Raw genomic sequence first — 22,261 nt, 5'->3', positions numbered from 1 at the left:
TGAGGATTAAGGGAGGTATTTATAACCGTGGAAAACGTGCCCATCCTAGGTTTAGGTAAACCTAGGGCCGATTGGGCTTCCCTCGGAAGTTGGGCCTGGGTGGCCGGTTTCTCCATTAGGCATGGAGTATGCCACATGTCTTGACATAACAGGTCCAAGGTGGACGAATAAGCGCGTGCCACGTGGGAAGCCCTGACTGTTCCAACTGGGGGACACTTGGCAGGACCTGATTGGTACACGTGGCGCATTCCGATTGGCGGGAGCAAAATCCCCTAATCACTGCTGCTGCTGATTTTCCCTCTATGCTGCTGCTGAATCTTATGATGTTGCTGTTGATATTGTTATGCTACTGCTGTAGTTGTAATGTTGAACACTTTTTTTTTTTTGGATGAAGTGTTGAATTCTTAGGAGTTAGAACTTTGAATTAGAACTTTTAATGTTGTATGTTGTGACTTGTGAATGTTGTGATGTTGAGTTGTTGACAACTTGACATGCATTGCTAATGGGCCTACTGCCTGTCTGCCTTGCTTTATTTACATGTTCAGGTTGCTATTAATCTATTATGCTGTTTAAGCCCTTGCTATTAATGTATTACATGCTCTATTTACATGCTCCTTGCTGTTTAAGGCTTTAAGATATCAAAAATAGCAGAATAAAGCCCAAAAAAACAAGGCCCAAAAACAATTCGGTGTGGTTCGGTTTTTTGTTTTGAAACCGAAATTTATTCGGTTTGGTTTGGTTCAGTTTCTTAAGTAAAGTGGTGTGGTTTGGTTTCTAAAATCGCGAAACCGAATTAGAGTGGTTCGGTTTCGGTTTGGGCCATAAACCAAACCGAAAACCGAACTTTCACCCCTAATTATTTCTTACAAGCAATACTTCATATTATAATCCTAGTCTATAATTTTTGTAAACTATGAGTTAAACTAATGCGAAACGGAGGGAGTAGTCTCCAACTCTCTATCCCTCCCCCTGGATATAGAATTTAATAGACGAGGGTTTTATTTTTTTTATTTTTTATAATCCTTGTTCCATCCTGCTATATATATAATCCATGTATCTTTCATTTTATTCCTCTAAACAAACATGATGCATAAACTGAACTGAATATTTTATTAGAAAATTAAAATAAGAACTGAGCTGAAGTGAATATAACATGATGAAAACAAGCCCTTATACTCTACATTAGTGAAATGTTATCACACTGTATGACTTGGAAATGACTCGACCTGAATATAACTCGCAAATTATTGACCTGAACCGAACCCGAACCGAACCCGACTCGAACCCGACTCGAACCCTAGAATAGCCCTAACTCATTTTAAATTTTTAACCTAAATCAAACCTGACCTATTATTCACTCGACCCAAATGTAACTAGACCTGTTACTGACCCGGCTTAAACCCGACAAGATGTATGACCGTAATCGACTCAAGCATGACCTAACTCGAACGCAACCTGCATAGATTACGATATTAACCCAAGTTGGCCCGACCCCAGTGGCGATTCCAGGAATTGCTTGTTATGGGTTCGGACTCTCCAAGCAAATACCGGACATCAAATAGTATCATATAATTCAAAATAAAATTTGCATTTGCTAATTCGGGTGTGCACAATATATGTCATGTACAACAACAATAATAAAAAAAACAATAAAAAGTTTAACAAAATTACAATTAAACTCGACTTTCTACGATTTTTGCGATTTTGACACACGTTCTTTCCAAAAATACTCTAATCCTTTCATCTCCAAACTATAAAACACAATTCCAAAATATAATCTTCAATTAACAGTATAACTAAAAATATAATTAGACTGTGAGGGTGATGGGGTTTGTGGGTTTCGAACCACTGACTTTTCTCCTTAAAAGTAATGCTCTAACCAGCAGTCCACATGTCGTGTATTGTATTTATGTGCATAATTTAATATTTAACCCTTTATAAATTATTATTATTTTTTTTTAACAGAAAATCTATTCGTTTTTTTCCAGATCTAGTATACCCATACTAGAATCACCACTGCCCAACCCAAACTAACTCAATTCAAATCCAACCTGTGTATCCGAATTGACACCTCTCCCATGGCATGGCTAGCCCACACTAAAAACCTAGTGGAACAAAATTGATCTTAAAAAAAAAAAAAAGTCTGAACTCCATTGACACATATTGGACCTTCATAGTCCAGAAAAAAGAAAAAATAAAAAATAAAATCTGGTGCACATATATATTAATATATGATTGTGTCAAAAAAATAAATTAATATATGAATACAGAACACACTGGGTAGTTGAAATTTCTAGCCAAATTCCCCATTTCGTAACTTTCACACTCAATTAAGAGAGAGAAATTCTCCAAACCTAACATTCCGCGCGTTTAATTGGATCATCAATTTCTCAAAATTCTCCCAAATTTGCTTATTCTTCCCTAGTAATTCTTCGATTTCATCGCTTTTACCCTAGTTTCAATTTTTGTCAGCAATTTTCAATTGATCTTCATGTTTTTGCTGATCAATTTCTGCTGATTATGAGTAAATTTCTTGAAATTTCCAGCATTTTGCTAATTTTGGATTCTAGTATGAATTGTTGATTGAGTTGAAAGATGTTTGTAGAATTCAATTGAGATTGGAATGGTAAATTAGGAGTGGAAATGAGTTCGCAGTCGCAGAGGCGGTTGGTGACTACTCGTGACTTGGTTGAAGAAGCTAAGAAGCGAATTGTCATTCTTTCGATATGTGTTGTTGGTCTTTCTTACCTCATGTCCTGTAAGTTCACTCAATCTTTGCTATTTCCAGAGTTTTTTCGCTTTCGATTAGCTTCTACTGATTTTTGTTTGCTTGATTTTGTTGAGTAATTGTCGCTTTTAATGTTACTTCTATGTATTACTTGTGTGTTCGGAGTTTGGGACACTACCGTGATTGTAATTCGTTTCGGGTTTAGGATTATACTGCTTATACTTCGTGCATTTTATGTATGATTGCATTTTACACTATGTTTCGATAGAGACAATTGGGGGAAAAGGAATAGAAGAGAAGAGAAGAGAAAAGGAAGGATACACCATCCTTTGTTTGGATACTTAATGCAAGGAGGGAAATGGAAGGACCAATTATCTTCCCCTTTGAATCCCTCCCTTGTTGGAGAGATTTGGAAGGAAAACATGTTGTGAGTTATTGCATCGGTGAAAAAGAAGGATACACCATTTTTTTGTTTGGATTCTTAATGCAAGGAGGAACGGGGAGGGAAATGGAAGGATCCATAATCTTTCCCCTTTAATAAACCGAATCCCTCCATTGTTGGAGATATTTGGAAGGAAAACGTGTTGTGAGTTATTGCATCGGTGATCAAAGTTGACAAGTAATTTGAGAATAGTGCATATTTTGTGATATGATGGAATGAAATACAAATTATTTAATTAAATATTTCGCGGATTATGAAAATCTCATTCCAATTTTAAAGGTGTATTAGTTGTGACTAGAATTGGTTTCGGGTAGAATTGAAATACCCGGGAGAAAATCATTTGAGACGGAGAAACGTTACTTTATAGTTTGGAAATAGTGATAAGATAAGCCTTTACAATATAAAATCATGGATTGCGGGAAGCAAGATATTTAATTTTTATGTTCAATAGAGTTTATGTTAAATGATTTGCTCCATTTATCATTAATTGGGCATTTAATGTGTTTATTGTGTTATATGATGGTTGTATCTTTCGAATTTTCCTTCTATACTTTTACGTGTTATCGTTCATGGACGTGGATACTAGAGTATATAAATTGATTTACTGATACATAATAGGAATTTTCAGATAGGAAAAAAAAAAATTGACTAATTTCTGTTGGATGCTTCTAAGAAGTTTGATTCTTATGGTGAGTCTATGCAACTTAAGATTGTATTATTTTTATGGTATTCTTTTTATCACTTATTGAATTCTTGAATAGCTTTAGGATACCGAGCAAACTTTTTTGTTGCTTCCTAATGTGACATATTTGAACATATAATTGTTTTTATGCTATGTTGATGCTTTTTTCAAGGTATGTGATTGACCATATCTTTCTCATTCCTTTTACATGTAGCAAGACTAGCTTCTAAATATGTGTGATGCACGAGTTGAAGGAAAAAATAGTGTTTGGTTGTTGAGGTTCATAGTTATGGTAGTGTTTTTTTTTTTTAGTGATTATAGTTCAACTATTGAGTGTTAAATGAAATTGGTTTTTTCCAAAGTTATGTTAGGTTACTAAGTGCTGCTGTGCTGATTATTACTCCGTTTAACATAGTTGCACCATCTTGTCAAAAAAAAAAAAAAAAAAGAAAAGAAAAAGCTGCACTATTTAAGATTATTATATAGAAAGGTACGGAGTATTTTGATTGGTCTTAATATCTATTCACGAAAAACTACTACTTTTACAAATTACAAACATATAATTAAATTCATGGAATATTAAAGGTCAAGTTGTGCATTGGCAAACGTAAAAGTCAGAATGGTGCATCTATATGCAAACAAGGATATAGTGTATAGTTGTCTCATTCAACTATTAACTTTAAGTATATATCCTAGGTGCCATTTTGTATACACTGTCTAAAGAAATGAAGAATAAGAATACATATGTAGATTGTTACCATATGTTCCATATCCTTTTTATTGGTTCTGTAAGTAACATGAGTATATTTCATAAGATTATTGTTTTGAAGCCATAATTCAAGCTGCTTTTAATAATGTAGATACAAGTATATAATTACTTAAATTTGGATTCTGTAATTTTAATATAACTAGTGATTTATACATATTACTCCATAATCTTGCTTGGCGTATATTGTAGATCAAGTTTAATACTTTCCTATTAATACTAATTTCTTACTTAATATCGCATGCAATATTGTCCTAACAAAAATTTCCTAGCTACTCAATATTGAAATACAATGGCATACTCTATGTTCTCAAAAAAGCTTCATATACGTATTTTTTTTTTTCCATATCCTCTCTCTTTTTTTTTTTGTGACGCCCAAATATGTTCAAAATTGATTTTACAAAGCTTCGTGCCTATTTATGATACGACGTTTTCCTTTATTTCTGTTTATAAGTATCCAAGTTGTTCATTTTTGCTATATGTTCACGGATGGTTGTAAACTTTTGTCATGTCTCACCAGAATGAGATCAATTTTATTTAGTTGCTCTCTCATGTATACAGCAAGAGAGAGGTTCCCCCCCCCCCTCTCTTCTTCTATGGAGATTTACCCTTTTCTACTCCACTGCCAGCAAAACCCATCTTACGTGTGTTTGGAAAACTCATAATTATATTTTATCTTTCAAGGAATTTTTGTTGATAAGTTGTTTGAAATAAGTTTTTTCTAATAATACAAGTTGATGACACTCTTCCTTGAGTAATAGTAGTTTAATATTTAGGCTTTTATCTACTGGGATGTCTTTGAACCAAAAGTGGTGCTTATGAGATTTGACACTATGGAAGTAACTTAAAAAGCTGATTTCACTCACTGGTAAATGCTTAGTTTTTTGAGCTTTGGAGAGGTTTTCATTTGATAAATCCTTTTATCTAACACTTTAAATTCCATTGTGATACCTCACTTATCCTGATCCACATATTTGTGTACTAAAATTGCAAGGAAAGAGGGAAAGCAAAAAAATAAAAAATAAAAAAAATCATGTGATATGTGCCAGAAGAGTGCTTGTGATAAGAGCTCATTCAAAATTAGCATGTAAGTAAATCTATAATATGTATTCATGCAATTGTGAATATGATGTGAAAGAACATGCAAAAATCTATTTAATCAATAGTATATTTCATATCTCTTGTCCAATTCTAGGATAGGGTCCCCAATCCCCGCACCCATAATTTAAACCTTGACATATCTGACATTTGGATGTGTACATAATGTATCAGTCACAACACTTGTACAGATGACTAACCTAGTTCTTAATGAAGAACTTCGTAGTGGATGCTGGAAGCTTAAATGTTATTGCTGTTACTAATTAGCAAAGTTGATTAAATCTTCATGTCATTGCTATGTATTTAAGCACACTTATATTCTGCTATTAATTGTTTTGCATTCTTAATGAAGTGACAAGCACCTCAGTTTGGGTGAACCTGCCTGCTGCGGCTGTCCTAGTCATTATCTTCCGCTATTTTTCATTGGATTTTGAGTCTCGGAGAAAAGAGGCAGCTTACAATAACAGGAATGCTGAAAAGAGTACAATCCAGGAGAAGCTTCTTGATGTACCTAAACCTGCTGTGAAGAAGGATCAATGGAGAGGGAAAGTTAATTCCCTTCCTGTTGAGGATGCAATTGACCAATTTACTAGACATATAGTTTCTGAATGGGTCACAGATCTCTGGTATTCTAAACTAACCCCTGATCGGGATGGTCCAGAGGAACTTGTGCAATTAATGAACGGCGTTTTAGGAGAAATTGCATACCGCATGAAACATATTAATCTCATTGATCTTCTGATGAGGTATTTACTTGCATCAACACTTTATGTATTCATGTCCGTAAATTTCAATAATAAACTGCAAATAATATAATATTATGTTGCAGGGATGTAATCCACCTGATCTGTAAGCATCTGGAGCTTTTTCGTGTATGCCAAGCAAAGATTAAGAAAAACTTGGCGTCACTTTCTTTTAATCAACGGGATATGGAGCTAAAACTAGTCATGGCATCTGAGGATAAATTACATCCACTTTTATTCTCTACTGAGTCTGAACATAAGGTACTCTTCTCAGTGATGTATGTATATATCTGGTACCAAATTATCCAAAAAAGATTCACATAATGTGATAATTTACTATCTATGCAAACAAACCTTATCTTGTCGACAACTAACATTGCTGAACTCAATATCGGTTGTGTTGTAATACATACGGGTTGTAGCAGATGGCTAGAAATAGAATGGATCGTGGCTAACACGGTATGAAATTCTTCGAAGCATTTGCATTGATGGACTTAATCTTCTTGCATTTTTTTCAACATTAATTTTTCAAAACATCATGCTTCATAAACTTTATAATATATTAGCAAAACGTTTTGGCCAATCTGGCAAAATAATAGATGTAACATTGAACTTGTGATGATACGGCGAGTCACCATTATTTAATAGATGACACGAGGAGGAAGATTTTGTTGCGGTGCTAATTTGAAACTGCTGAGTTTTAATTTCAAAGACTATCTTGTGAGTTGGGATCTGGTGTTTTGGGCTGTAGGAGGAGTTCTAGGCTTTGGGAAAGTGCTGTCAAAGCTGTTGCAGTTTCCTCAATAATCAATGTCCCTTTGACATCAAGTCATTCTGAACAAAATTGGCTGCATCTAAATGGTCAGATGCTCAAAGCTCTCCTAGAGTGACATATGGTTGTCCCTAAGAGGTTGTTTCCCAGGTGTACAATCCTTTAGTGGACTTTAGTGTTTTGAAGGCTTACACTGATGCCATGCTTTAATAGCAATTGCCAATATTTGTTATTTTACTCTATTGGTTATCTGCCTGACTTAATGTGTTAATAGTGAGTTTTGCTAACAAATTTATTATACTGAAATGGCGGATAACTTATAGAGGAGGTTGTTTGTATTGCTCGAGGAATTTTGTGTTTACCCTTTAGAGGTTATGGTTTTGCTGTCTGCTGCAGATTTGTTTCTAGAGTTTTGTAAGGGTAAGGATAAGAAGTAGTTGTGGCACAATGCTTTCATGACAATTCTGTAGTGTGTGTGGTTGGAATCTCACAGGTCCTTTCAAAAGTTTCCTTTTCTTTTGATTTGTTGTGAGATAGAGTCACTTATATAGTGTCGTCATGGGCTAGGTGGCTGGGGATTTCAAGACACATTCGATTAGGCAAGTTCAAAGAAATCGGGTTCATCTTTACTTAAATTTTTGGGTGCTGTTATTGCCGAGGCAAAAAAATCACTTCCAAAGGAAAGTATGTATATGCTGCCCGTAATCTGTGAGAATCTAAATATGTCAAACTATTTAATTCGATGAAATACTTTGTTATCTTCTAATAATATTTTGTTGCCAATAACAACTTAATTACTTGATTCCTGCATACACCAAATCAGCAAATGATCTGCTTCTCCGCATATACTAAATTTCTAAATGTATGCACATATGCATTCTAATAATCAATACGAGTATCAAAACTTGATAAAAAATATGATGATTGCTATGGTTATAAAACCAAAACTTCCAACTGCTACAAAAATATATATATACGGTCCAACATATATTATTTTTTAAAAGAAAAACAAAATGCATTGGATCATTAATCAACTGAAGATGGGAAAAAAATCAAAGTTTAAATTATTAAGGTTTAAAAAATAGCAGATGATAAACATAACTAGTCATTATTCTCTGGAGAAATTTAGTGTATGTCCGAGGAGTTCTATATTATACGATTCATATGCATAATGCCAAAAGATGTACGAAGCAGTACTTAGTCAAATGTTAATGTCAAACTAAAAGAGTATATCATTAAAACTAATAATAAATTAATAACTAAAGGAGTATAAAGCCACTTACATGATAAGAAATGAAGAACAAATTATCTAGCCAAACAGCAGCATTAAGATCAATTGAATTTAGTGCCTATTCATCATGGGTTGGATAAAAATTATTTGACTCATGTATAGGCACTTGATACTTAAAACGTTTCAATGATGCTTCTACTATTTCAAATTGGGACAAGTCTATGATGGTGAATAATATATATTGCAGATTTTGATGAGAATAGTAGTTGGAGTTGGAAAGATTTTAATTGGAATATTTAGCTACTAACATTATAGGCAACAAATTATTTCACTGAATCAAATAGTTTGACATATTTAGATTCTCAAATATTATGGGCAGTAGGTAGATAATTTGTCTTTGAAGTGATCTTTTTCACCTTGGAAATATCAGCACCCTAACATTTTGTTTAGAGTACAGCTTGTCCTATTCTTTTTACTATTCACTCTTTTAGATATTACTATAGTATTTATTTCTTATAATGAAATCTTGTTGAGATTGGGTCTTACCTAAAAAAACTCTATACTTTCATAATTATAGCCATGGATCTAAAGTAGTGTGCAGATAAGGGATGGGAAAAGATAGTAATTAAATTTTTGCAATTTTTACACTTTATTAATTGTAACTTATACATGATGAAGTGAAAGAAAATTCCTAATGGGTGAAAAAAGAGAAGTTGAGAGATTAGAGCTGGGATAGATATTCTTGAGGGCAGATTTGAGTCATGTAGTATGAATTACCATGTTATGCTGTATCCTTCTATTCTTGTAAGCCTTAACAATGTGAAAATTCTCTTGTACAACAGCAACAATATGAATAGTCATTCAATACTCCCCATTAATAAAACTTTCTTTTATATATGTTACTTAAATAGCTGGAGACTAGAGAGAAATGGCACTGCCTTAGTATACTCAAAAATATATGCCCAACTGTCCCATTGCATAAGGACTAAGAAATTGATTTCCTACAAAACTCATTAATTGGGGGGCATTGTGTAAATATAAAATCTTTTTTGTTTTGGGGGGGGGGGGGAGGGAGGAGATGTTGTCTTGCTATTGTATTATCTTTCTTGCGGGACACAAGTCTTTTGTTTATTTTTTAAAGTTGAAATTTGTTCATAATTTGGGGGGTGGGGCTTGGGATCAAATATGCATCTCGAGTTTGCCATATGTATTTAAAAAATATATCATATAACTGGTTTTGCAGCGTAGGAAAGGATTTTGAAATTAATTTCCTACCAAACTCTTAATTATTTAAAAATTTTGTAGGCATGTGCAGCTAGAATTTTAAGGGATTGTCTGTTGCTGATTATCGTGGGATTGGGGGGCATTGTGCAAATATACATTCTTTTTGTGGAGTGTGTTGGGGGGTTGGGAGGGAAAGCTGTCCTGCTATTGTTTTTCTCTTTCTTGCATGACACTAGTCTTTTGTTTATCTTCTAAAATTGAAATTTATTTATAATTTGTGCTGGCTTTGGGGTCAAATATGATTTGCCACATGAATTAAATAAATATATTATATGAACAGGTTTTGCAGCACATAATGGATGGGCTTTTATCTCTTACTTTCAAACCTGAGGATCTGCAGTGTTCTTTCTTCCGTTTTGTTTCTCGAGAGCTTCTTGCTTGTGCTGTGTTTCGACCAGTGTTGAATCTGGCCAACCCAAGGTACTGAAGGAATTGAGCAGTTTGAAGATTGTATTATGTGTTTTGTTTTTGTTTATATGAGGATTTCTGGTTTGTGTTCCAGCGATGTGTATCAATCTCTCACAAACATCTCTTTTGCCGGATCTGCACTGTATTGTTTGTTGATGTTATGGTCATATTCTTACTTAATTTTGTTTTTTTTTTCTTGATGCTGTTGTAGATTCATTAATGAAAGAATTGAACAAGTAGTGATATCTGCGAGAAAGAAAAATGGAGAAGCTGCATCAACAAATAATTCTTCGCTATCAAAGCAAAATGGAGGTACTTCTGATGACTTTTCTCCGTTTCCAGATCCATCTGTCTCGGGTGTTGAACTTGTTCAGCTTAAGAGCAGCCAGTCTACAAAGTCTATGGATAAACTTGACAGAGAGAAGGTGCATAGTGAAGATGCTTCTAAGGATCCTTTACTGTCAGTTGATACTCGATCTACCCGTTCTTGGAGTTCTCTGCCTTTAGGCTCTACAGCTGCTGCTGGTAATCATAATGATCGATCAAGCTCTGGAGGTGAATGGGGTGATATGTTGGATTATTTCTCTCGCAAGAAGAAACAGGCTCTTGCTCCTGAACATTTTGAAAATATGTGGTCAAAAGGGAGAGATTACAATGGTAAAGACACTCAAACAGTGAATCATGTTCATCCAGAGTCTTTGATAAGGAGATCTGATGCAGTTAATTCTTCAAAAGCCTTTGCAAGACAGAAGGAAAGTGGACGGAATATTGCATCTGCAGAGAGAGGTAATATTCTTCCTGTTTCCAGTATGAGGCCCCAGTCTGAAACCATGTACATCCATGCTGATAGTAACATGTTGACTCCACCTCCTCTTACATCTGATGAAGGTGATGAGCACAACATGTCTTTAGACGAGACAGATATGCTAAGCAGTAGTCAAAGTTCCTCAGGTGATGAAGAAAATAGAGTCACGGGTCTAGATTCTCCAACCACCAAAGTATGGGATGGTAGAACTAATAGGAGTTCCGGTGTCTCTCATATTCACCATCCACTCGAGGGATTAGAGGGAAAGAAGGGAAAGGGTAATAGAAGGCAGCACCAAAAATTGCATAGACAACAAAGTGGTCGGAAAAGGTCTAGATTAGGCAGTCAAAAGGTGCCATTGTGGCAAGAGGTTGAGAGGACAAGCTTCTTACCAGGAGATGGACAAGATGTACATCCTTTGAAACCTAACGAGAAAGATGATGACTCTAGTGATGATTATGACATGGAGATTATGGGTAGACTTCAGAGCGGAACTACTGCTTCTTCGTCTGCTTCATTATTACCTGGAAGCTTTACATCATCTGTTAGCTCCTCACAAACTGCATTCTTAGGTGATACATTTTTCAAGCTGAGATGTGAGGTATTTATGGTGATCACCGGCTTCTTTTTAGGGAATTATAAATATTAATGTATATACTTTTTGATGGCTATGCATTCTTTACAGGTTTTGGGTGCAAATATTGTTACAAGTAGCTCCAAAACCTTTGCTGTATATTCCATATCAGTCATAGATGCTGAAAGAAACAGTTGGTCGATCAAAAGAAGGTACTTAATACTTTGGATTGTGTCATTGTCAACTTTGCAACTCCTTTCATTAGCTAAAATAGTTTGCCTTTGATAGATATCGACATTTTGAGGAGCTACATCGACGTTTGAAAGAATATCCAGAGTATAATCTTCATTTGCCGCCGAAACATTTTCTGTCAACTGGTCTTGATGTGCTTGTAATTCAAGAACGCTGTAAATTGCTTGATCAGTATCTGAAGGTTTTGTGCTCTTTCCTCCTGTACCTTTTTTCTTGTGTTCTTCTGCCATTCATAATATTATCATTAGGTTGGAGTTTATTGCATAGATTGATTACTCAGATTTGTTACTTGGTTTGTTGGAGTAGCTTACCTAGCTGATTGCTATGTAATACAATGTCATCATGCTGGTTGTTGCAGCACACTATCTGCGACTATGCCTACATGTTTCGAGCAATAGTTTACCGAGGACTAGCGTCACACTGTCTCTTTATTTAATCTCCTCTTGCTAAATCACTTTATTTCTAATCTTTTTCTTCGTTTAATTTTGTAGTAACTCTTTCATGTTTTTGCTTGTTCCTCAGAAGCTCATGCAGCTTCCAACTATTTCAGGATCGATTGATGTATGGGATTTCCTAAGCATTGACTCTCAGGTTTGCTATTTCTAAAACTTTGTGTTACAACTTGCCTTTATTCTGTGTATGAGCTCTTAAAACTTTTGTTGATTGTACAGACGTACACATTTTCCAGTGCCTTTTCCATCGTTGAGACATTTTCAGGTGAATTATTTCTTTATCAATAAAGTACATTTGACCTTTTTTTCTTCTCTAGATGTTCAGCACAAATGAGAAAAACTTTAGCTGTAATAGATTTTCTATTGCTTTTTTTATTTGGTGGGGGGGGGGGGGGGGGAGAGGTTGAGATTTCTCACCTTCCACATCACACATTCTCATTTAGTCATATTTTTCAATAAATAACAAAATGATTAAAATCATATGTTCCACAGTTGTTGACATGTTTTGACTTTTGACACTATTTACAAACTCAACTTTGACTTGGTGTTGTGATTTATACTCCCTCCGCAAACAGTTATCTGCACCATTTGTACTTTTTACGGACTCCTAGGCAAAACTTCTTAAGCATGATTATTGAAAATTAGAAGGAGAGGGAAGGGATAATTAATCCAACACCCACACCCACGCAACCACCATCAATGACCTAGAACCACCACGCCACCCCACGAAACACCGGCACCCACACAACCCCCACCACTAACGCAGAACCGCCGACCTCAGACCACCGAAACCACCACGCGACCCCCACTCACGAACGCAAAACCACCGAACTCAGACCATCGAAACCACCACGCATTCCCCCATTCACGCAACCCCCACTCACGAACCAGCCCCACGAACTTAGGCCACTGACACCCACCACGAAACCCACGACCCCAGATCTTGAATCGAAACCCACCGCCCAACCCACGACCCCAGGTCTAGCCACGAAACCCACCACAAATCCCACGAACTTAAACCCCCTAAAATCCACGAATTCAGATTAGTGGTTGTGGTGGAGTAGTGGCGACGGAAAATGGTGCGGCAATCTAGGGTGTGGTCGATCTAGGGTGCGGCGATCTAGGATGTGGCCGATCTAGGGTGCGTATTATGGTGCGGCGGTCTAGTGTGCGGTGGGGTCTAGTCGGAGAATGGGGCGGTGATCTAGGGTCTGGTCGGAGATTGGCGTTGCGATGGGGTACAGTCGCGGTGTGGGTGGTGCTCTGGGCTGGTGGTAGCAGGTAGGGGCGGCGTAGTGGCTGGGTAAGGTGGTAGTAAGTAAGTGTAATTATTAGATGTTAAACAAAGTTTTAAAAATAAAGTAAGGGTAAGGTGGTCAATTTACTCTTTAAAATTTACTAAAAAAGGAAAGAAAAAATTTTGTTGCAGATAATAGAAGCATTCATTTATGGCAAATGTTGCAGATAACTGTTTGCGGAGGGAGTAGATAAGAAAAAACATGGTTATACTTATGTGGGATCTTGCTAGATTCTAGTGGTGATAAAAATCGGCTAGGCCTTAGTACAAAATCTTGTGCCAAAACCCGCTAAATAGCGTTGGGCTTATCTAGCTGAAGCGGGCTTTTCAGGTTTTTCGGGCAGGCTTGAATACATTTTTAGGGTTGCCCGAACACAATTTTTTCTGGGGCCATTGTTGATCACCTCTACTAGATCTCTCTCATTGTTTATTTTCAAATAAATTCTTACTTATCAACTTGTAGAGACTTTATGATTGAATTTATTGAATGGAAAAAAACCTCACTTTGTTTTCGTTTGATGTTCCTACTTTCCATTTTGAGGTGAATTAATTTGATGTATCCATTTCAAAAAAAAAATCTAATTTTGGCAAACATATTTTACCGTCCTACCCCACAATATTACACCTTTTCAGACTCTCTTTTACTTCATCAAAATTCTCTTATACTCCCACCTTTTTACACACCCTCTCTTACTTTATTCACCTTTTTTTTACACCCACTCATCTTTCACACTCTTTTACTTTATCTACCTTTTTCTTGCACTGATCCACCTTTTCCAACATTCTCTCTTACATTATATACCGTTTCCTTATACCCACTCACCACTTTTAGAAACAAGAGTCAAGGGTTACATTTTCGAAAATAGATGGAGTAGTTAGTTTTCACTGTTGTAAAACAATGTGAAACAAAAATTATCCACCCTGGCTTTTCATACTTTTCCTGACTACTTTTACTTGGTGTTGCTACTATGGATTATTTCAGTTAAGCCACAAGAAAACAGTGCGAGTATGTCCTGTATTGGTGGCCCAAAAGTGAATCACTTACAACCTAGGAGTAATCATGCGGAATCTGATAACAAAGATCAATTACCCCGAAAAAAGCCTGTAAAAGAGTTTGGGAAACTTGTGGAGAATTCAGGTGGAGATTCAGATAACAGAATTCAGAATATTGAAAGAAAGGGGAATGAAGGTGATCAGCGGCAAAATATTGGAAGAGAAGGAGATACGTCTGATGATCCAACGATTCCTATGGAGGTACTAACAATTGAACTTACTGACGTCTTTATTTAATCATCATTACTTTGTTTGGAAAAAAATTGAGTGAAAATCAAGTATGTTGCCGAGGAAGACTCGTATTGGTATTTTAAACCGGCCTAGTTACTATGTTCTGCTATTAAGTCTGTGATTTTTTTTTTTGAGTTCTTTCATTTCTTTTTTTTCTTTTCTTTCTATTTCATTGGTTCACTGACTGACTTCCTTTGATTTCAGTGGGTGCCACCACATCTGAGTGTCCCCATATTGGATTTGGTAGATACTGTGTTTCAGCTGCAAGAAGGAGCTTGGATCAGGTATTCTAGGAATCTTATAATACTACCTTACTTTACTTTTGGGCCCAAGATTGTATGTTGCTTCATGTGTAAGCATATCCTATCCTATTTTTGTGCTATATGATAGGCGGAAGGCTTTTTGGGTGGCCAAACAAGTGTTGCAGCTCGGGATGGGTGATGCACTTGATGATTGGTTGGTTGAGAAGATCCAGCGTTTACGCAGGGGATCTGTAATTGCTTCAGGGATTAGACGAGTTGAGCAGGTAAGAATTTTCTTCTTTTTATGTATCATGAACTTACAACATTTGTCTTAGCTTTTTTGAATGTTGTAATGTCTGTAGAATGATGGAAGAGCATTGGTTACAGATGCTTACTAATTCGAGTTCTGATAAGTTATTTCTTTAATCGTGTTTAATGAAATCTTAATGTCATTGTCCTAGTGTTAATTATGCGTGTGATGTAGGGATTCCTTGCCAATTTTGAAGCCAATGTAGGGCTAAAGTAGTGGAGCAGCCTCCTGTTCTTATTGTTGTGTGCTGTCTAACAAAAAAATCAACATTTTGTATTTCCTGGGATCACTCACTATAATCTCATCATGTTATTTTTTATCAATTGGTCTCTCTAAAGTAATAAAAACGTGAACCATTCTAATAACCACCATCACCTTGCAAGCATAGAGTTGTTTTTAAGCAAATAGGGGTGCTGATAGTAATTAGTAAGTTTGTAACCTTCATTCACTTTGATTGATAAAGCCAGAAAATAAGATAGCCTTTTGGGCCAGTAGTACTAGACACTAGAAAGTAGAAGGGTTAGTAATATTAATAATCAGGATTTTACCTGCCCTTTCTTTCTGGTTGGCAACTCCATGGCTGGCATGAGGATTGGATTGTTGTTTTCTTAGATTTCTTTGGCAACTCCATGGCTGAAATAATTGCTCGTGAATAAAGGGGGAAATATTGGAACTTGTTTATGTGACATCCAGTATATTAATAAGGAACTTCTTTCTGGAATAATGGCTTCCTTGTTCCTGCCTGTTTGATAACAAACCCTCAAGATCCTGGGTTCTACACCTATTACTTTGCAATAATCCATTAGTGCAAGGTTGCAGGCTCTTGCTGCTCTATCTTATGTCACTCAATGGGTCAATCATCCTGTTTTGTGGTGTAATATAGGAATAGGTTCCACCAGCACCTCCGCTTTTTTCCTGGGATGTGCTTAACAAGTTCCCTATTAGGTAATTTAATGAGCATGGCTTACTTTGATGCAGTAATTATTTACAGATATATTAAACCGAATTGAATCGACTAAAGGACTCTTACTTACCTGGACTTCTGAATTTGTAAACGTGCTAGTATTCATATGCTACTGCTTATCCTGTCATTGCATTTTAAAAAATTGTGCAAGTCACGCAGAGCAGGAACATGCTAGGACAAGCTTATTGTATTTACTATATTACATTCTATGCAGCTTCTGTTTATTATAATATTGTCAACATTTTGTCAAGCTTCTATGGTGCGATTTTTGTCTGAAACTGGATAGAGTGACCTTTGCTTGTTCACCTGTCCACTGTATAAGCTTATAGCATGTATGAAAAGCATCTGCAGTTTGAGTTTTCTGTCTGTGAAATCAGTTAGGGTGAGTTCTCACCTGTTTTCTGTTATAAGGAGTAGCATATATGAAATGTGTAGGGAGATATTTTACTTCTAATTTCCCAGTCCCCGGCGTCAAAATTATTATATGAGGTTCTTGCTCGATGCTAAGTATCATATTAATGTAGACCCATTTCCTCATATGCATGATAAGCTTCTCCCTGTGAATAGCAGGTGTTCCACTGTTTGAATTAGAGGCATTAAAGCAGTGTCTGGTAACGCATTCAAAGCTAATATTATCTTTCCTAATGTCAAATGTATTACATCTGAATATGATGCCACATTGCCACCTAAATAATAAGGCGGGGCCGTGGGAGAGATAAGAAAACCTTTCTAGTTAAGCATTGAGTACTTGAGTTTGCCTGCCTTGATTTCTGCTACATTTTATACATATTTGACAACAAAATTCTGATTTATGCCAACAAATCTTTATGGTGACTTTAATACTGAAAATTTCTGTGACTGGTGGAGCATAGGGAATTGTTGAACATCATAGAACACAAATGGATCATTGGGTGGAACCAGCAAATTGAAATGTTGATACTAGAGTCCCTTTGGATACTATGTTTCCTGAGAAGTCAATCAACTAATCAAAGCCTTAATCCCATAAGTGGGGTCAGCTAGATGAACCAAAAGTGATTATTCCGTATAGTCATCAACAAAAAACTTCCTTCTGCATCCCTCACAATCAAATACCTCATTCTCATGCAAATCCATATGCTTCATATCCTTCTTAACTCCTTCCAACCAAGTTATTTCGGTCTCCCTCTACCTGGTTTAATTTCTCCATGATCCCACTCTTCGTACCGGTGCACCCTGGGTCTCCATCTTACACGCCTGAACCAACGCATGCGACTTTCTCTTAGTTTCCTCAAAATTCATGGCTAAAAATATTCATTGCTATTTTTCGGGCATTTTTTGTAAGATTGATATTGCATGTGTTTCTTTGAAACTACGTGTTCACGTGTTGTCTTTTGTAGTGTGGGGTTAAGATATTGATTCATACTGGATTGGGAGAGAAGGATGGAAGAATGGTAGGAAGGAAAGTGGTATCTGCCTAAAATAGGGTACAGTGGTAAGTGTTATCCCATATGTCTGCGCAGATTTTAGAATATTATTAACATCCTTTCTCCACTAGAAGGTGTTGGGTGCGGCAAGCCGCACCTAAGAATTTATGCGGCAAGTATATATGATATGTAGTATTTGGTGGAGGTTATGTATTATTTGATAGAGGATATGTATAACTTGTTGGAGGATATGTGTTATTTGATAGAGGATTGTTATGGACTCAAGTTGCGCAAACACTAATGTAAACAATTTGCACTAATTTGAGAAGGAAAGCTTGATGATTGATTACTAATTGATTGTGATTACAAACTAATGGGGGATAATAATAGCTTTAGCCTATCAATCTCTCAAGTAGCTTGAGGCTACCAATCTCTCAATGAGTTCACTCAAATTTCTGGATACCCTCCCTTGTTACTACTACTACTTACTTATACTAACAAGGCTAATGGTCATGAAGACCTTAAGACTAATACATGTGACTTTCTAACACTAAAATGGAAAAACCCATAGAATGACATAAAAGAACTTGGTTTGCTTGCTTTCCTTCTCTTTTCTTAATTAACTTTGTCATGTTGCCAATTGGTGTTGCTTCCCTATACTGCTTGCTGCCCTTCTTTCCTGGGCCTCGAGTATACCCTCAAGGGTTGACTTGGGTCGTTGACTCGATCCATAACAAGGATACGTAAAGTTTGTTGGGGATATATATTATTTGTTGGAGGATACGTACAGTTTGTTGCCACACGAATTGTTTAGTGTGTCATTATGCCTGACCTATGAGGCAAAACTTTATTTACTTGTTTACGGATGAAGCTATCATCAGTGAATAATAGCAAGCTCTTTTTCGTTCCTCTCCGCTCCATTCTATTAAAAAAAGAATGAGTTTAGCTGGGCTTAGAATGTATGTACTATAGCTAGGAGAGAGGTGCCCAACAAGTGAAAGCAAGGTTATAAGCAACCTCTGGAATGTCCATCCAGAATTACAAGTGCAAATATTTCTGAATAAGATTAACAGGAAATGTGTCACCTCTCTTCAAAAACAATGGCCATGGGTTACGAATGATTATGTGTCTTCTGATTTACAGTCTTTATCTGATTTGCTGAAGTTGTCATCGTCTCTGTCATTAAGTAGATGTTTAACACTTGGAAATGAACTTTAAGACACTTAACACTTGGAAATAAACTTGTATGCAGATACTTTGGCCAGATGGAATATTCATCACAAAGCATCCTAATAGACAAAAACCACCTGCCACTGATAGCCCGTCTCAGAATTCTTCTCATGGCCAGCTTCCTGATAGGATGTCATCACCAAAGGCAGAGAATTTTGAGAATAATGCTGAGCTTCAAGAGGAGGAAGCTGATAGACGTGCCAAATTTGTCTATGAGCTAATGATTGGTAAGTTATATAATAGAAATGTATGAGCACACCTGGGTATTACCATGCATTGTGAGATGATCAATACCTGAATTTTTGTTTCAGATAATGCTCCTGCCGCTGTTGTAAGCATTGTTGGCCGTAAGGAGTATGAACAGTGTGCTAAGGATCTGTATTACTTTCTCCAGGTAATTTATTGTAGTTGGAGAAATATTGTTCGTGCTGTACATTTAATTTTAATCCCTCTTGCATCTTTGGCTGAGTAATTCTCCTACCCTGTATCACGAGATGCTCATTTTGTTCAGTTTGACCTAAAAAGTGAAAAGTATGACTAAACCAGGCGTAACGGTAGTGTGTGCATCAAGGCATGCTAATTTGTATTTCTGTGGACATGAGCATGTATAAAAAAATTAAAAAGACGGTAAAACCTTAATCTGTCTTTGAAGCATGAATTCCTCTGAATGCTTCAGTTTTTTTTTTTTTTTTTTTTTTTTTTTTTTTTTTTTTTTCCTCTGTTGGCTACTTTGCTATCAAGTCCCGTCGTCTCAACAACGCAGTTCATTAGTTCGCACGAAAGTTAAAGTCCACCTTTGAAATGGGGGAAGGTTTATATAATTATAGCAAATAAGTGGTTTTCATCACTTTCAGGATAATTCATCTATGCAAAACTTAAAAATAAGAAAGTAAATGAACTAATTAATATATCAAGGTTACTAAAAAAAAATGATTGCTGAAGGACACTTCAATTTGACGAGTGGCTATAGATTGGCAGAACTTAGCCTTTCTCCATTCGACTTAGGGAAAGTATGCTCCTTGCTTGTCCTCTGGGGGTGGTTGATTTATGGGAGTTATCAATTATTATAGATACTTTAAACCCTAAAATTGGCTTTTTAAGTAGAGGAAGTTGAATGATTGATTAATTGAATTGTTGTGGAACCAGTGACTCCATCTTGGTATCTGGGGTTACTTCCCAGTTCCTTCCGTTTCTCGGCTGTCTTGTTGTGTCATGTTGTTAAGCTTTCAGCTTTCTAATATTGTCAATTATAGCCTTAAGTTATATAATTGGATATTTGAGGTAAACTAAATATTTCTCTCTAATAAGATGTGTAATAAAAATATAAAATATCTTTTTGATTGTCATTTGGTATTTTGACTTACCTGAGTTACCTCTCCTGTGTGGTACTGCTTGTCCAGTGGATGTTATTTTTGCTGCTTTTGTGGGGTTTTATTATTTGAGAAACATCTACTAGTACATATGATGCATTTTATTATGGAATGAAATCTATAAACCATGTGAAATATTTAGCGTCGAGTAGCTGCACAAGTAATTGATTTATTAGAATCTTTTTTATCCTGTTCCTATTTCATCAATATAACAAGAGGACAACTGCAAGTTTTCTGATATTGTTTGTGCGTGGCAGTCATCTGTTTGTCTGAAACAGCTTGTCATGGATCTCCTTCAACTCGTGCTTTTGTATGCATTTCCAGAGCTAGATCATGTTTTTAAGCCGCTACATGAAAAAAAATACAAGTTTGGAGAATTCAAGGCTGCTTGAAAGTTTTGCAAAAATCTGCAAAAAGCCCATACAAAAATATACCCGTTTGAAATATCAAGAATATCCGTAACATGTGTAAATCCTGATATCACAAAGTGAGTCTCTAGTTCTTTCATTTATTGGACTGCTGAGTTCTGTAAATTTTGAGGATGTTTCAGATGAACCACAGCAAGTTGACCTTTACCCCCACAATGTAAGTGAAAGCCATTGATTGAAGCACTGAATTGTGCTTAAAAAGTGTAATGTAAATTTTGAATATGTTTCAGATACATCGCAGAAACCTTGTAGATCGATCACTAGATTCCGTTCCTGCTCCTATATAGGATTCATTTCCTCTTTAATGCAGGGCAAATTTTTAAATGTGCTGAACTATACGTCGATGTTCAAGTTTTGTTTTTAAGCTACCACAGGTGATAACAATACTCCTACTCGAATATAATTGTTCTCCTGACAAGCCATTGATGGAGAAGCGAATGACACAATTACATCTCCATTCTAGATACTTGAACAAAGTGATTTCACCTTTACCCATTGTAATACAAGAATTACAAGCACATAACAGCTTAATATGATGAATATTGTTCACCTTTATATGACTATATGAGGTGATTTATGCAAATATTATATTGTGACAAATGGTAGCAATATACACTACCTAAAATTAGTATTATTTCTTAAAAAAATAAAAAAAAAAAAAAATTAGAGTCTCATACATAAAATACTTCAGAAAGATATGGATGAAGTGTGCACACGGCCTACCACGTAAGAGTCACATGAACCAGCCGTGGTTTGCGGTCAGCTTCTTCATGAATCATTTTCATCATCCAAAAAAAATGATTAAAATTTTTATTAATTTTTGTACATTTTATACAGAAATGTCCCCATTCAAGTTGGTTAGGATGTTATTATTTGTCTCCTTTGGTAAGTCGAGGAAATGAAGATGAATTTGGTGTCCATTATTAATTCACTTGCTTTGTTGTCTTAGTTAGAGATAGAAATGGGTCGGATTGGTTGAAAATTACCTGACTTGGTATAAGCCCATCATAAGCCCAACACAACACAAAAGGAATGTCGGTAAATTATGGCCTAATTTCAACTCGCTTATTTTATTCACGATTATTTCATGTTTCATTCTAAACACGATTCACTTAAGCACGAGACAAGTTGATCTTACACGTGGACCTACACGGCATGGCCCATGCCCATCTTTAGTCTTAGCCAAAGAGAAGCCAATAATGTATCTGAAATTAAAATTATTTTAGCTTACTGCCTCTAATGTTTCCTATTGATTTTCTTACTTGTTCAATCGCCGCATATCATTATAATTATAATTTTATTTTTTTTTAATATCCCTTTTGCTTTAAAAAAAACTTAGACTTCATTCAACTCGCCTAATTTTCACCGATTTCAAATAATTGAATAAAATTAGTCAATGGTATATAGTGAAATATATGAGACATATTGAAGTTAAAATAAATTCTAGTAAGTTAAGATGAGTGAAAATCAAATTAATAGGAATATGCCCTTAAGAC

The 22,261-nt window shown here is 35.8% G+C and overlaps 1 protein-coding gene across 3 annotated transcripts; it reads left to right on the top strand.

The window, feature by feature from the left end:
* The first annotated feature begins 1,820 nt into the window (after nucleotides 1-1,820).
* On the top strand, nucleotides 1,821-21,089 carry LOC110723193. Of its 3 annotated transcripts, XM_021902523.1 has the most exons (16): nucleotides 1,844-2,758; nucleotides 6,069-6,462; nucleotides 6,546-6,720; nucleotides 10,027-10,166; nucleotides 10,366-10,940; nucleotides 11,043-11,560; nucleotides 11,645-11,745; nucleotides 11,822-11,966; nucleotides 12,308-12,376; nucleotides 12,457-12,502; nucleotides 14,517-14,788; nucleotides 15,023-15,102; nucleotides 15,209-15,344; nucleotides 18,990-19,194; nucleotides 19,279-19,361; nucleotides 20,595-21,089. In XM_021902523.1, the coding sequence occupies exons 1-16, from the start codon at nucleotides 2,644-2,646 to the stop codon at nucleotides 20,727-20,729; spliced, it is 3,189 nt and encodes a 1,062-aa protein (XP_021758215.1). In that variant the 5' UTR covers nucleotides 1,844-2,643; the 3' UTR covers nucleotides 20,730-21,089. The 3 variants fall into 3 exon arrangements, with proteins under 3 accessions (XP_021758217.1, XP_021758215.1, XP_021758214.1); XM_021902522.1 differs by having other exon boundaries at nucleotides 1,845-2,758; nucleotides 10,366-11,560; XM_021902525.1 differs by lacking the exons at nucleotides 12,308-12,376; nucleotides 12,457-12,502; nucleotides 14,517-14,788; ... (3 more) ...; nucleotides 19,279-19,361; nucleotides 20,595-21,089 and adding an exon at nucleotides 12,144-12,301 and having other exon boundaries at nucleotides 1,821-2,758; nucleotides 10,366-11,560.
* Nucleotides 21,090-22,261: the final 1,172 nt, after the last annotated feature.

This window comes from Chenopodium quinoa, unplaced genomic scaffold, assembly GCF_001683475.1.
Source record: "Chenopodium quinoa cultivar QQ74 unplaced genomic scaffold, ASM168347v1, whole genome shotgun sequence".
NCBI lineage: Eukaryota > Viridiplantae > Streptophyta > Magnoliopsida > Caryophyllales > Amaranthaceae > Chenopodium > Chenopodium quinoa.
The sequence above is the reverse complement of the archived record's forward strand: the minus strand, read 5'-3'. Positions and strand labels throughout refer to the sequence as shown.